This window comes from Oryzias latipes, chromosome 2, assembly GCF_002234675.1.
Source record: "Oryzias latipes chromosome 2, ASM223467v1".
Lineage (NCBI taxonomy): Eukaryota > Metazoa > Chordata > Actinopteri > Beloniformes > Adrianichthyidae > Oryzias > Oryzias latipes.
Window position 1 is genome coordinate 25,168,627 of NC_019860.2, and position 15,250 is coordinate 25,183,876.

Sequence of the window (15,250 nt, forward strand, 5' to 3'; positions counted from 1 at the left end):
GTGGTGAGGAGGAGGATGGAGGGTCTTCATCAGTGTGAGGAGAGCATTGGAGGATCACCAGATGTTTGGATCAGTACCCCCCCCCCCCCCCCATTCACACCACAGAACCCGCGGATGATCAAACTTCCTGATTGATCTCACTGGAGGGGGCGGGCTCGACAGGGTGGGTGGGGCTATCGGCCAGCTTTCTCTCACGTGCTGCGTTCGCGAGGAAGTTTCCAGAGTGTTTCCACAGGTAGGTGTTCGGCCGAACCTGGACCAGAAGTCTACTCGAACCGCCGTTAGTCTGGATTTGTCTCCAGTGTCCGGTTCGGGTCCACCGGCTCGAGCAGGTCCGAACTTTGACCCGCTGCTCTTATGTAACCGAGCTGTGACCCGGTTCTGAAAACTCGGACCAGAGCTCAGACTGGAGTGAAACCGAACCGCGGGAACAACAAAACCCACTGAACAAAACCGGTCCACGTGACTGGTTCTGCTGGTGAAAGTCTTTAGAGAATTCGGTTCGGATCTGTTGACAAGTGACTGGACCTAACTGTTAACCGGTCCCAACGACCGCTTCTCTGTACTTCCGGTTCTGTCAGAGTCCTGAACTGAAGGAAGTTCATTGGTTTTCCTCGAAACCAGAACCGGACAACTTTTCCCGAATCCAGACTCAGATCTCGGTTTTACACCGATTCGGTTCGGTTGATCAGCTTCAGGTCCAGATATGTGTTATGCAGAGGTTCGGCCATAAAAGAGTTCTGCAAAGAAGAGTGGATCAATCACTTCTGACGTCACTCACCTATGAGATCAATCTGGAAATGTGGGCGGGGCTTCACTGGAGTTTAAAGAACAGTCTGACACACAAGACAGCGTTTGTTCTGGGTCTAAAGGAGGTTCTTTGGTTCCTTCTGGAACATCTGGTTCTTCGTCGGAACACTAGCAGTCTTGATGGAATTGATCTGGCCTTTGAATTGAAATGTGCTGTTTCCATAGTAACAAGCGATCCTCCAGAGGACAGGTGAACATGTCGTCCGTGACGGTGGAGTCCGTGGTCAAGACGCCCGCTCTCATTGGAGAAGGGCCTGTGTGGGAGGAGTCAGAGCAGACGCTGCTGTTTGTCGACATCGCAGGAGAGAAGATCCACCGCTGGAGTTCAACCAGCAACCAGATCCAGTCTGTGGAGACAGGTCAGAGGCGGAGCTTGTCTCACCTTTTACCTGTGCAGGAACGACGACGCTGATTGCTGAGCAGGAAGTTCACATTTTGGAATTGATCCCATTTGTGACAAACGTAAAGATGTTTTCTGAAGGACTTTGTTCCAAAATGTGACTTTGAAAATCCGTGTTTAGAATATTGAGTCTCAGAATCAGAAGAAAACATTGACTCTCTGATCATCACTGAGTCAACAATCCTTTTACTTCATTTATCAACTAGAACCTCCAAATGTTTGTTCTGTCCACACGTTACTAAAATTAAACATTCTATGGCGTTTCATAAAATGAACGATCGTAAAGACAGCAGAGCGGCGTATTCAGGCACTGAGTGAGGAACCTCACAACCGCGCAGCTGCAGTTCTGACCGAGGGACCCGTGTTTCAATACTGCACACCTGCAAAGCGCTGATCCCGCCGTCAGTTCTCCTCTGAACCCTCACCTGGATTTGTGCGTAGTGTTAACGGGGGTGTTTGGCACTTGGGGGGCAGGTATGGGATTACATATCTGCCATAAATTGAAAGTACGTAAAGACAACTAAGCGGGCCTTTTTAGAACCTTAAAACCGTGCAGGCGCAATTCTAACCAAGCGACTCCGTATTTTACAACTGAACGGCTGCAATCCTAACTGAGCAGTGATCCTGCTCGGTCAGTTCTCTTTTACGCGCTCACCTGGATTTGCGCTCAGTGTTAAGGGGGGTGTTTGTCACTTGGGGGGCAGGAACCTTTCTGGTTGCAGCGGGGCAGAACTTTCTATTAGAGGCTTTAATAGTAAAGAACCGGCGGCTGTCAAGTGGATGAAAACAGTAACAAATGCAGTGATTTTCACATGAGAAAAACTTACAGCACAGAAAAACAGCTCCGGCTGTATTTTGGGTCCCGCCCCTTTAACTGTCTCCACCAATCATTCTTGGGGAGCTTAATCACATGTCATCAGTCTGACCAATCAGAAGTGGTTAAAGTCTTCACTTCCTTGTCCCGATTTAGCTCGTAAAGTCGCTCAGTTCTAACAAAAATACCAGCTAAAGCTCGTCTTTTGCGGTGTAGCTTTCCACAGCATCCGGTGTCAGACCGTGGAACAAGTGAACAAAACAATGAAGCTCTGAAAACCGATCTCCAGCCGTTTTATGCACTACATCTCCCATGATGCATTGGGTTGAGAGAGTGACAAGGCACAAGGAGATCTATCGTTAAACGTCTTGAAACCAACGAACACACATCATACTATTTTTAAATCTTCTAACTTAACTTTTATTGCATCTTTTAGAAAAAAACAGCTGCAGTTTCCAGCTTTTTCTGACACAATTATCACTAAAATGCATGTGAGATTGTGGAGGGAGGGGCTGTAGATCAATACAGACTATGAGTTTCTCCTTCTTTTTTTTTAAATTTTTGGAAGCTGGTGTGCCGCGGGATTTTTTTTAAGGTTAAAGTGTGCCGTGTCTCAGAAAAGGTTGAAAAACACTGGTCTAGATGACCCACCTCCCAATGTTAAAGTGCCTAGGATAGCACAAGGGTTACTATTAACACATACCGGTAAAACATGCATGCTGGTGTGTGTTTGGAAAAGGAAGCGAGTGCAAAACTGAGTTGGTTGTGATTTATTTTTCATTTTTTCAGTCATCAATCAGCATCCAACATCCATCAAAGTCCTCATCTTCTGAATCTGAACCGTGTCGGGCTGCATTTCTATCAAACACCCCAGCTTCCCTTCAGTCGTCGTCAGAGTCCGTCTCTTTGCTATGCTGCTCCAAAGAAACAAGCAGACACGCGTCAGGACAAGCTTTAGTTACAGTCCCAAAGTGTGGCGTAACTCCCCCGGCGCTGCGTCCCAGAGTAAGGGGGGGGGGGGACAACTTTTCACATTCATCTGCTGGAAGTAGCAGCGCTCAGCCTCGAGTTTATCTTCCAACGCAGGCAACCTCCTTTTCTGTGGAAACTCAGCTGCTGCTGCGTCTTCTTGTCTTGTCGGAGTTGGTTTTCCAGCATCCTCACTTGTGAACCATAGATTCATCATTTTAAATTCTCTGGCAGCTGAGGTTCATTAAGTTAGAAAGATCTTCACAGATTCAGACTTCAATAACTCTTCTGATCAACGTTCAAATGTGTCAGCAAGTCTCAATCATTTTGTATTAACACAGAGTGAACTACAAAAGCGTTTCTAAAGAAAGAATATATATTTTCTGCCTTTTTATCAGTATTGTTCCTTTCAAGCTGTGAATGCAGTCATGCAGCAGACGGACCGAAGGGACCGAACCACAGCTGCTCTATTCCCGTGTTCCTCCGCGTAGCTGATAGCTGCAGTTTAAACTGTGCTTTATAATCGTGTCTCTTTGAATTTCCAGGATTTCCAAAGTTGTTCTGCATTATTCACATATCTGCTCAGGGCTCCAGACTAACTTTTTTCACTAGGAGCACAGTGGCCCCCAACTGAAAATTTTAGGGGCACAACCAGAAAATTTAGGGGCGCATACTGTAAATCAACATTCTAACCAAATCTACTAATTTCCACTGTATTACGAATAAATACTTTAATAATAGATGCAGAAATTACAATGTGCTGTTTCAAATTCAGTGTCACATTTTATTCTGCACTTTTGAAGATGCAACAAGAAGGTAAACTGACAGCAGCATCGCTGTCATGACAGTACAAATGGTAAACAAAATACCATACATTTAGAATTAAAAAAACGTTTTCAGTAACAAAGTGATTACCGTAGTAACCTTTCGGTCATTTCACAGTTTCAAACAATACTTAAATGTATGTAAACATTAGGGGATGGAAATTCATCTTGGTGACACCAAATAGGTGCAGCCAAGATGCACAATAAGTGTGTTTGTGATCACCCAGATGGACGCAACGCTGCGCAGATCACCTGGTGTGTGACATATATTTTTGTTTTTGCTCCAACATCACCTGTCAATCAAAACAAAAATATCACGAGAAAGGAGTGGGAGCAAGGCACCAACCTACGCGAACACAGCTGGAAATTTAGTACTGAACTGACTGAAAGCTGCCCTACAGACTACAAAACAATGCATTATGGGACATGTGTCCTGATGGGTTTTTTGTAGTTCAGTGATCAATTAAAATAAATTAATATGCCAACTGATTAAAATAGGCTACATACATTACAAAACATTAAAATAATTATAAAAGATATAATATCACAAATCACAGATCATACTAAGGGGAAGAGGCATATTAAAACTAAATTGAATTTTAAGGACAGCTGTCACGCATGTAGGTGTGGGACATTTATGGTCCTCAGCTGACCATCTCCCGCGGGAGCGGTGTGCTGCATTGACAGCCGCGCATGAGAGCAGTGGTTTGGTTCGCGAGTTTGAGACCCCCTGCTGTACACTCTGGCACTGGTACACTAGCTGCAGGTCGGAAGAACGAATCAATAGTTCGCTTATTCATAGCTCAGACGCACATATCAGGTTGTGATGATTTTTATCTCCGTTTCCTTCCAACGCGCGCTCGATTATCTCTAGGCCCCGCCCCCTTCACGCATTTTAGCCACTTACAGTGACTTTCCCTATTCTTCTTACACGCAGTGGCCGAGTGTGTGCTCGCGTCTCATGAGTATGTGTGCGAGTTTGTGTGTGTGTGTTTGCGTGCGTGTGCGCTCGCGTCTCATTGATTATTTCATTGATCATTGACGTGCCCCTTCCATGTTTAATGAAAAAAAAATACGGAGGCTGGGGGAGGCAAATTTACTGGTCGCGCATGTGCGACTGGATGTAAAATTCAGTCGCACACTCTCAAATTTTGGTCGCAAAATGCGACCAATTGGTCGCAGTCTGGAGCCCTGCTGCTCCTTTGTACTATGGGGGGGTGTCTTCTTTCACGTCCTCGCCTCTCTCCGTACCGTCATCATGCTGTTCTCTCCTAGGTCCTCTTTACCAAAGTCACACAACACATTAGGGCCGCTCTGTACATTTAGGAGAAAATGGAAGACTTTCACCTTATGGTTGTGTAAGTGCTGTTTATAGAAAATATGATGAAAGGCAGAGAGCCGCATGCAGCTCAAGAGCCGCCTGTTAGCCCCCCCTGCTCTGAAAAATGAAAGTCCCGCCCCTCTGCCTCGCAGGATAAGACATGCAAATTTTAGCCAATCAGATCAACCAGAAATGTTTCTGCCCCCAAGTGAGAAAAACTCCCCCTTAACACTGAGCGTAAATCCAAGTTAGGGCGCAAAGGGGAAGTGACCGCAGAGGATCAGCGCTCAGTTAGATCACAGCCGTGCAGTATTGAAATACGGGGTCCTTCGGGTAGAATTGCACCTGCATGTTTGTAAGGTTCCTCACTCAGTTCCTGAAAACGCGCTCAGTTGTCTTTACACCCTTTCACTTTATGTCAGCAATGAAACGCCATAGATGTAAAAGCTAAAATCATATTTGATGCATTTCAGAAAAAACCAAATCTCATCTATGGCATCTACAGTTTGAGCAGCGAGAAGAAAAGCTTCTTCCTGTTCAGCCTCTCATCAACCAACATGAAATAGTCTGATCACCGTTAAACCCAGTTGTTCAAAGGTGAGATCCCAGATGCACTTTGGGTTGTTTAAAGATGTGGATTTCTTTGACAATCCGACCTTTGTGATGGTAGTTCTGATTAGGAAGCGTTCCCGTTTAAACAAGTCTCATCCGGGCCAGAATAAAGATCGGATCCCCCTTCAGCTCTGGCTGAGTGTTCAGAGGCTCCTGTGTTCCAGCATGTTCACCTTTCACCGTCTCAGAGCAGTGACTCATGCTTTTATTTGGTCTTTTGCAGCGTCCTGACTGGACGTCAATCAATCCCCTCTGCGTCGTGTCTCCTGTTCAGAACGTGTTCAGTTTGTCAACTCGACATGAATCTGTGATCGTGATCAGATCTCTGTCTTCATTCATAATCCTGGATGTATTTTTCTGTGAAGGTTTGAACTTTGAGAGTTTAAACGACAGAAAAATGTCAAAATGTTCACGTCTGTTTGAGAAAAGTGCAGAAAGTGTGTAGTGACGGCCGCTACACCACCGTGGACCCTGGCATTGTCATTGTCAGAGGGGTTCCAGGCCTTGAGGGCTGGCGTCCAAGGATTTCTAAAGAGCTTCCTTTGTTGCATCTTATTGGCTAAACTCAGCGGCAGGACGCCTCTGCTCTGTATAATTGGAGGGTCCAGCTGGATGGGAACGGGGGGGCTGTGTCCGTCAGGGCAGCAGATTCACCTGCCGTCTTATTCCAGGTGACACGGTGGGCTTTGTAGTTCCTCGTGAGTCAGGCGGCTACGTCGCTGGTGTTGGCCGCAGCATCCTGGCTGTTGATTGGTCCTCTCAGATGATGACACCTCTAGCTAAAGTTGATGAAGACAAACTCAACACAAGACTCAACGATGGCAAAGTTGATCCATTTGGACGGCTGCTGGCAGGTAAGCCGGGGGTGCTGTTGTCTCCTCCCCTTTTCATAAGTGTCATGGTACCAGTGTGCTGACTCCTCAGGTACGATGGCGAAGGAGAGTCCGCACGGCCAGATTGAGAGGAAACAAGGATCTCTGTACTCTGTGAACTCTGACCTTGCAGTGACCAGGCTCCTGAGCCAGGTATCGTCAAACCCATGGGCTGTATCAGAGAACTGGACTGAGCTGTGACCCCCCCCTCCCCTTCCCCAAATGAAGCCAATTCAGACACCATTTTTCTGCAATACGGGTGCCGCCAATTGGAGCCAGTCGGCAGTGATTGGTCTGAGTCTGTCTGAGCCACCGTTTCTATGGCAACTACCATCTCCAATCAGGCGTGAGCTGGTGGGAAGGCCACACCCCTTCTAAGGAAAGCATCTCGGGATAGTCTGACAATCAGGTGCCGGCAGGCAGGCACCAACGACTGATTGGTCAGTTTCTAACTAGACTAACTTGAACTACAGAAGAATATGAAATAATGATGATCAAAAGATGTTCAAAGAAGTCATACCACAGTCCGGGTGAATACTCGATTCTGATTGGCTGCTGGGTGTGCGTTAAATAGTGATATACCACTGGATAACCGCAAGGTGAAAAAAGGAAGTTCCGGTCAGCTAGCTTAAATGTTTTGTATCACTGCGCCGGCTTCAGTAAAACAACCTTTAGCTTCCTCATTTGGACAAAAACAAGCAGTCAGAGGAGAACCTTCTCTCTGAACTGATGCTTGATTCAACCCATTGGAAAGATCAGCATATATATATATCGCTTTATATCGCCAAATCTTGACTGCAGCGGTGATGCTGCGTGACGCGGACTATTTGTTACGCGCCGCACCACCTAACAAATAGGAAATTGGAAAAAAAACAAGAATTAAGGACAGTTCCTGTTTGGAACGCCAGGGGGCGGGATCACTCAGTCCAGTTCTCATATACAATCCATGATCACACCTATGTACCACAGCAGTTTGTGTTCACCTGTGCCATTGTACTCATAGTAGGGTTGGGCGATGTCCCTTAAATTGGCCGTTGATGATGTTTGCTGTCAACCATCGGGATGGACGATGACATCGTCGGGGGGGGGGGGGGGGGGGGTGTATTTTTACATTTTTCGTTCTTATATAACTGCTATTCGTTTTTTTGCTTTTTTCATTTTATTTCCCAACTAATGACTGATCCGCGATGATCCAGTATAAACTGAGGGAAGTGACTTTAACAAAAAAAGTAACAAACAAAATAGTAAAGAAGTAGTCCGCTCCTGCACTTCACTAGTGAAGTGGACCGGCGGAGCGCGGACTTACAGCTTTGTGTTTGAGGGGAAGGGGGGGGGGCTTTGTTACATGAGCGCTATGATTGATGAGATTTAAGACTGCGATCCGTCCCGCAGCTCTAGGGGTACATGCAACCGAACTCAGAACCGGGTCTAAAAGTGTGTCTGAGCACAGCTCGGATCGTCAGCACACACAGCGGTTTGAGCTTCAAAGCAGAAATGTCACTCAGTCCTTAGAAAACATTCAAACAATCACGTGGATTTGTGTTTCCAGTCGTGTCCCGACTAAATAAAGGCTGATGTTATTCTTACATGTTTACGTGCAGCCAGCAAGCAGCACCACCCAAAGCTAATGTTGTTAGCCCGTGTTAGCATACTGCTAATCCTGGCTCCGTTCAGAAAAAGCACTGACCACACGGATTAAAATTCAAATGATGAGCAAACAGGTGTTTCATAATAACCGTAACATTATTAAAAGCACGTTTAGAAGATCATCTCGTATTTTTCCGAGCTGACATGTCAATGTATATAGCTGCTTGGCGCTGTTTAACATTGTTTTGTATTGAATTGTTACATTCAATAAAGTTTGAAAAAAAAAAGCCGCTCGGCGGAATTTATATCCTTCCGGTTTTCAAACCCTACTGCGCATGTGCGAATGATTTATTCCGACGGAAAGTGTGACCTTAGTGAACGTTTTTATATTCTGAAAACATTTTTCTGGGCCCATCTACACGGTTGGATTCTAATCCGACCATTGATCCCATCAAGATATTTTGCACATGTAACCGCGGCTTATGGTGTCGACGCGCAACGTGGCGGGGGCGTGGCATCACGATGGTGTTCTCTCCATCGGGATGTCAGTCACCCATCACGATGGACGATGATATCGTCCATCGGCACAACCCTAACTCATAGTATTCTTCCTTTTTTAAGTGCCAAATGATTTTTATGTCAACTACTTACATCCCAAATTGCTCTGAACAAATTACAGTAATAATAACCCAGTAATAGTCATATTTAGTGAAACCAACAGCTGTTTTCTTCACAAACATCAAGGTTCCTTCTTAGTTTTGGGGGATTTATACTGTCCAACTACCACATCTGTTGAATGTGAACTGCTTCTTTCAGTCCAAAACATCCAATCAGAAAATGCAGCACTTCCCTCAGATAACTGCTTCAATTACAAATGTTTGTGTTGTGTTTTTGTTCCTGTTTCTACTGGAACAACACAAAAAAGTAAAGTAAATATTCAAACTTAACAAAAATTCAAACTAAAGAATTGACTGGATGCTTCTGTTTTAGTTTGAATGACTTGGGGCAGGTTGCAGGTGTGGACAATATAGTAATTGCACCTGCAACCAGTGAAAATGGAGAACTCGACCTTTGTGTCATGTGTCAGACTGATGCTAGAGAAACAAAAGAAGTGGGAGGAGTCTGGGGATGAGTGGACAAGCATGGACAATCTTGAAGCTTATTCATGAAATGTAAAGACATCATGGCGGCAAACACAGTTGCAGCATCCTGGTGCTTGGTGGGGAGGGTGAAGGGACATCACTGTGAGTAATCAGGAGATGTCCCCTCAGTGCCCTACCCGCTTATTTTAACTGCACCCCCTTAGTGCACACACCCCTTACTCCTCAAAATACACATTCCAACACAAACACACACACATGCACACACACACCCTCACAAACACACATACACGCACACACATTTTGCAAGGAAGGTGGGACCTGGGTCCATCTGTCCCCTACCCCTTCCCTGGTGGGGGGTGCGGGCCCCTTGGCAACGGCGGCCGTGTCCCCTGGGTGCAGGCTTCCTGGGCCCGGCGGTTCTCTCTCCGCACAGTGGGGGGGGTTTACATTACACCTGAGCCGGGGGTGTCCGTGTCCCTGGGGGGTGGGTTCTGGTCCTTGCCCCTGGGTGCTGGGCCCCGCCAAATCTCCAACTGTGGCCGAGCCTGGTCGGGCCAAGTTTACAACACCCCTTGTGGGCCCCCTTTTTCCCCGGGATGCTCCCCTCCTGGGCGGGGGCGGCTGGGCCCTGCCTTGCTCCTCCCTGGACCAACCATGGGCCGGGTGGGTGGCTGCCTGGAGTGCGGAGCGGGTCTCCCTTGGGGGGTCCTGGCTCGTACCTGGGGTTGGGGCGGGGGAATGCCCAGAACTCCTGGGTGGTGATGGGCTGCTCGTCTGGGGCTGTGGGCGCCCTTCTCGGGTGGGGCCCTGCGTTGGGCTCTCCCGGCGCGGCGGGGGGGCTGTTCTCCTTGTTGGGCTGGGGCTGCGCTCTCTTTCCCCCCGTGCCTCCCTGCTCTCTGGCTCTGGGGGCCTCGCGGCGGTCCTGCTGGTCCTGGCCTGGGTGGCGGATTTGGTCGCCCGGGGGGCGGTTGTCCCCTGCCTGCTGCCGTGTGGCGTTGGGGGGTTCCGGCTGTAAACTTGTTGCTATATGCTGCTTCATGGTCTTATCTCCCCCTCCTATTATCACCCCCCCCCCCCCCCCCCCTCTAACATCCCTCTCTCTTCTTCCCTTCTTTCCTTTTCCGTCCGGTCCAACACCAAAGATTTTCAAACATGGTTGAAATTAATAAAGTTTGGCCTCAATTCCAAAAGGGGTTTATTCAGACACACCTTTGGTTTGTCTGAAGATTAATAACCTCTGTTGTTAAAGTAAGATATGTCCAACACAAGAGGCCGTCAGCTCTCATCTGCCTGCTCAGCTGTTGGACAGGACGAGTTAAAAAAAAGTCTACCCCCCCCCCCCCCCCTCTGGACCCCTACCACTTTGCATATCGATCTAGCCGATGATGCCATCTCCACAGCCCTCCATTCAGCCTTCACCCACCTGGAAACAAAAGACTCTCATGTCAGAATGCTGTTCATTGACTCAAGCTCCGCCTTCAATACAGTCCCCCCACCCCCCACCCACCCCCAGTAGGTCCTCCACAAACTGGACCAGCTAAGACTAAACACCTCCCTGTGTAGCTGGCTGCTGGACTTTCTGACAGGGAGACCACAGACACTTCGTGTCGACAGCAACACCTCCATCACCATGAACACAGGGGGAGCCCCCCAAGGATGGGGGCTGAGCCCCCTCCTCTTCCCTCTGCTGACTCACGACTGCACCAACCTCTTCATCAAGTTTACTACAAAGTTTTGCAGACTTGATGAATGTTCATTTTCCATATGCTATGGCCCCCCCAGGGGGGAGAGAGTTTGGAGTAGAGCCTCTGCTCCTTGAGAGAAGCTGGAGGAAGAAGGCGGGGAAAAGGATGGATGGATGGATGATGGATGATGAGCATTTTACCAGCAGAGACACGTTTTATTTCCTAACTTACCTACCAGCTGGAACACAGTCCTCTTTGTCTTTAACTTGGTTGATGTGGAAAACGAGTAGTTAGTTACTTTAAGAGGGTTAGGGTTAGCATTCTGGACGGTAGTGACTTTAACGGACCAACCTTCCTCACAGGTGGACATCTCCAACGGGCTGGAGTGGTCTCTGGATCAAAGAACCTTCTTCTACATTGACAGTTTGTCTCTGACCGTTGATGCCTTTGACTACGAGCCGACCAGTGGATCTCTGGGTAAGGACACTCCTGCTGAACGCCTGCTGTAACACTTTGAAGATCAGCTGTTGACCCTTCAACAGTTTATGCAAAGCAAAGAAAGACTCAGATTTGTCTTTAAAATGTTGGACATGGGAAAGCTGTGAGAACTGTTTCTGTGCATTTTCAGCCATGTTCAGTAAAATGTCCAGTTTCAGGAGAGTCACGCTTCAACCTACATGTGTCAAAGTCATCTTCTCTCCTCGGTCATGAACTGTCGTTTGGTTTGGTCTTTTTTTCAGTCGAAGTTCTGGGCGTATTAATGACCTCACATGCTGAACTGCACTGTTTCCACATTGGATTCAGAAAAGGCCTTTGACCGGGGGTCGGCAACCCGCGGCTCTTTAGCGCTGCCCTGGTGGCATTTTCAAAGATGTTTGAAAATGTAAAAAGATGGGAGAGAGAAATATACTTTTTGTTTTAATATGGTTTCTGTAGGAGGAAAAACAAGACACAAACATTCTTTACGTTTTCCAATGCTGTAAGAGCTTGAAGTATTAAAATTGTAACGTCCAGCATGTACGTCACTTGCAGCTGGAAAAGGGGAGCCAAGCTGTCTATAAGTTGAACTGTCAATCAACTGACTGTGCTGAAGATAAGTCCGTTTCCCTGACATCGCACGATTCCGCATAGTCACAGAGAGGAGAAGGTAGTGAGGAAAGTTGAGAGCATACTCTCTTTTCCGAAATTACAAGCCCCGAATTTTATGATCACGCACTACATTGAACATTGCACAGTGGTCATCAACCTCTCCCCCTCCCACACTTATGGTCCAACAAAAAGAAACAAACATAACAGGAAGAATAAACTAAGGTGGAACAACAAAACTGCCGTATGAAAAGAAACGTGGGCAAACAGAAACGCTCATGCGGAGCCCTGATAAGATCAGGAGACCGCATCCCACAATCCCCTGCTGCTAACAGACCTAAAATGCACGCGACCTGGGGGTTAGCCCCGCCTTCAGCCCCTAAGGCTTATGGGAAGTGGGAGTTTTGGGTAAAACCTTGAGTAAGAGTGTTGTGAACTGAAGTGACGTCCATGCTGTTTGGGCTGTTTGTCTGTGCTGGGATAAATGGACTAAGAACTGAGAAGGAGATTTCGTCTCTCCTGCTATTAATTTGTCACTGAGACTTTCCGGGGTCGTGTGGTGTCTGAGGCACGGACAGCCCCATTTAGAAGTGTCTTGGTAAGCGGTTTGGCTGCTGCTATCCCGCTTGGGTGACGGTCCGGCTGGGTCATTACAATATTAAACTTCAACATTTCTGTCAACGGAGATTTGCGTCATAGCCTGCGACACACGTTTCTACCAGCAGGGCGGCGAACCGCTAGGGAGGTGGCTGATGTAAATGAACCTCCATCAGTTCCGTGCATTGGTGGATGAAGTTGAAAGCGAATATTCTGATGTCCTGCTACACAACACAGTCCGATGGCTGTCCAGGGGGGACGTTTGCGTCACTTTGTCGTCTGTTTAGAACACGTGAAAACATTCCTGAAAAGACCTGAACTACACGCAACTGGAAGATGCTGAGTGGCTGGAAAAGCTGCACGTTTTGGTGGATGTGACTGACAGGCCACCTAAAGGAGCTGAATGAAAGTCTGCAGGCGCCGCAAATGCTCGAAGCTGTTCTGTCATTCCAGCGCAAGCTGACTGTCATGGGGAACGTCGTCAGGAACGTTCCATTTTATTGTTTTTGTTCGAATCCTCAAAATAAAAATGACATCAAAAATCAGATTTCTTTATTACATTTCTTTTATTTTATCAAAGCAATGAAACTTAGTTCATTGCTATTATAATGAAGTTAAACTTGAACAACAGAGCAGTCACGTGACGCGTCGTTTTCCCAGAATGCACTGCAGGGCAAATAAACATTTAATTGTTAATAATGCTCATTCTGTATTTGTAGAAACTTAATCATTTTGATAGTAGGCTAATATAGAGAATATAGATACATATTGCATGTGTTGCCTTCATTATAAGGCTTAAATGGGGCTTTTAATATTTTGCGGCTCCAGACATTTTTGTTTTCTGTTTTTTCCGTCCAATTTGGCTCTTTGAACATTTTGGGTTGCCGACCCCTGATCTAGACCCAACCAGATCAAGCCAGGACCTCCAGCATGCATCGGGTCAGCAGCGCTAAATCTGAGCCATGCTACCTGACCGGAGAAAGGTGTTGTGTCCCCTCCGGGTGGAGCGCTCCTGCCCCAGGTGGAGGAGTTCAAACATGTTGGGGTCTTGTTGACGAGTGAGGGGAAATTGAAGCATGAGATTGACAGGCGGGTTGGTGGTCCGCTGTCATGCGGTGGCTGAACCGATCCTGTTGTGCTGAAGAGAGAGCAGCCAGAAAGCAAAGCTGCAGAAATGAGTTTCCTCACTGGGGGGCTGGGGGCTCTTAGAGGCGGGGGAGGAGTTTGGTCACCTGCAGGGAGCTTGGACTGGAGCTGGTCCAGAAGCCTCAGTGGAGACGTGTTCTAGGCATGTCCCACCAGGCCCAGACCCCAGGAAAGGGGCGGCTGGGAACGGCCTTTCCCAAAGATTACATCAAGACAGAGAATTGAGGTTATCCAGAAATCCTTCAATCATTTACTCCACTGCAGTAGGAAGAGACGGAGAAATAGAATCAGTAGAACTAACAACCATAGAACCAACAATGATAGAACTAATGAAGTGTCTTTGTGTGCCATTTAAAGCGCTATACAAATAAAATTTATTATTTATTATAGAACTAACGACAATAGATCTAACAGCGATAGAACTAACGACATCAGCAGAACTTCTTCTGCTAACACATTCCCTGCAGCATCAATTTTGACAGCAAGACGATAATCCTTTTGGCCAGACCACACTTGAAAATAAGATTTTTTTTCTTTATCTGTTTTGCTTTGATAAGTACACTTTTTTTTGCACACGAACAAAAGAAGGATCTGTGTCTGTCTAGCGAACCGGCGTGTGGTGTATCGCATGAAGGAGGGGGAGGGGCTTCCTGACGGCATGACCACTGATGTTGACGGCCGCCTCTGGGTAGCTTGTTACAACGGAGGAAGAGTGATCCACATCGATCCCACCACTGGTGAGTGCTGCTGGCTGAACTGGTCGCACTGGGAAACGATCCAGTTAGCCTCTGATTTGTAAACATTCCGGTAATAAATTCACCGGTAGGCCCTTTCACACCCAAAAAACATCTCCCTGCTCATCTCTGCTCGTATCACACACGAATGACCAGAAAACGGCTTCATGTCTGACACCTGCAGCACCTGTCTGCTTCTCCTCAGGTGTGCAGCTGCAGACTGTCTCTCTGCCAGTGACAAAGGTCACTTCCTGCTGTTTTGGAGGTCCAGACTTTTCTGACCTGTTTGTGACCTCAGCCAGTCTGGGCCTCGACCAATCAGAGAAGAGCCAGCAGCCTCTGGCGGGTAACACCTTCAGGGTGAGTGTTTACTGACGTAAAGACCTTTCTGACATTCACTGAGTGACTGTGGACATCTGTGTGTGTGCAGGTGAGAGGACTTGGGGTTAAAGGTCAACCATCAAGGTCATTCATAGGATAATTCTCAGAATGCCGAGACCCACCCGGAAAACCAATCTGCCACTCACTGTTGGAGCAAATCAGAGCAGAAGCAGAACCCTTAGAATCTTAAGGAGCTGTCAGCTAGTTAGAAATAAGAATCCAATGTTATTCATTCTGACTCTACTTGAAATAAAGTCCGCCTTAAATTGGCACTGCAGCAGATGCTTCTGGGTAATGTGGTTTCTCAGA

At 47.2% G+C, this 15,250-nt stretch overlaps 1 protein-coding gene across 1 annotated transcript; it reads left to right on the forward strand.

Moving 5' to 3' along the window:
- Positions 1-135: 135 nt before the first annotated feature.
- rgn (regucalcin) lies at positions 136-15,221 on the forward strand. Its single transcript, XM_004084583.4, has 8 exons — positions 136-235; positions 976-1,169; positions 6,422-6,604; positions 6,675-6,775; positions 11,360-11,474; positions 14,432-14,563; positions 14,766-14,920; positions 14,991-15,221. The coding sequence occupies exons 2-8, from the start codon at positions 1,007-1,009 to the stop codon at positions 15,039-15,041; spliced, it is 900 nt and encodes a 299-aa protein (XP_004084631.1). The 5' UTR covers positions 136-235; positions 976-1,006; the 3' UTR covers positions 15,042-15,221.
- Positions 15,222-15,250: the final 29 nt, after the last annotated feature.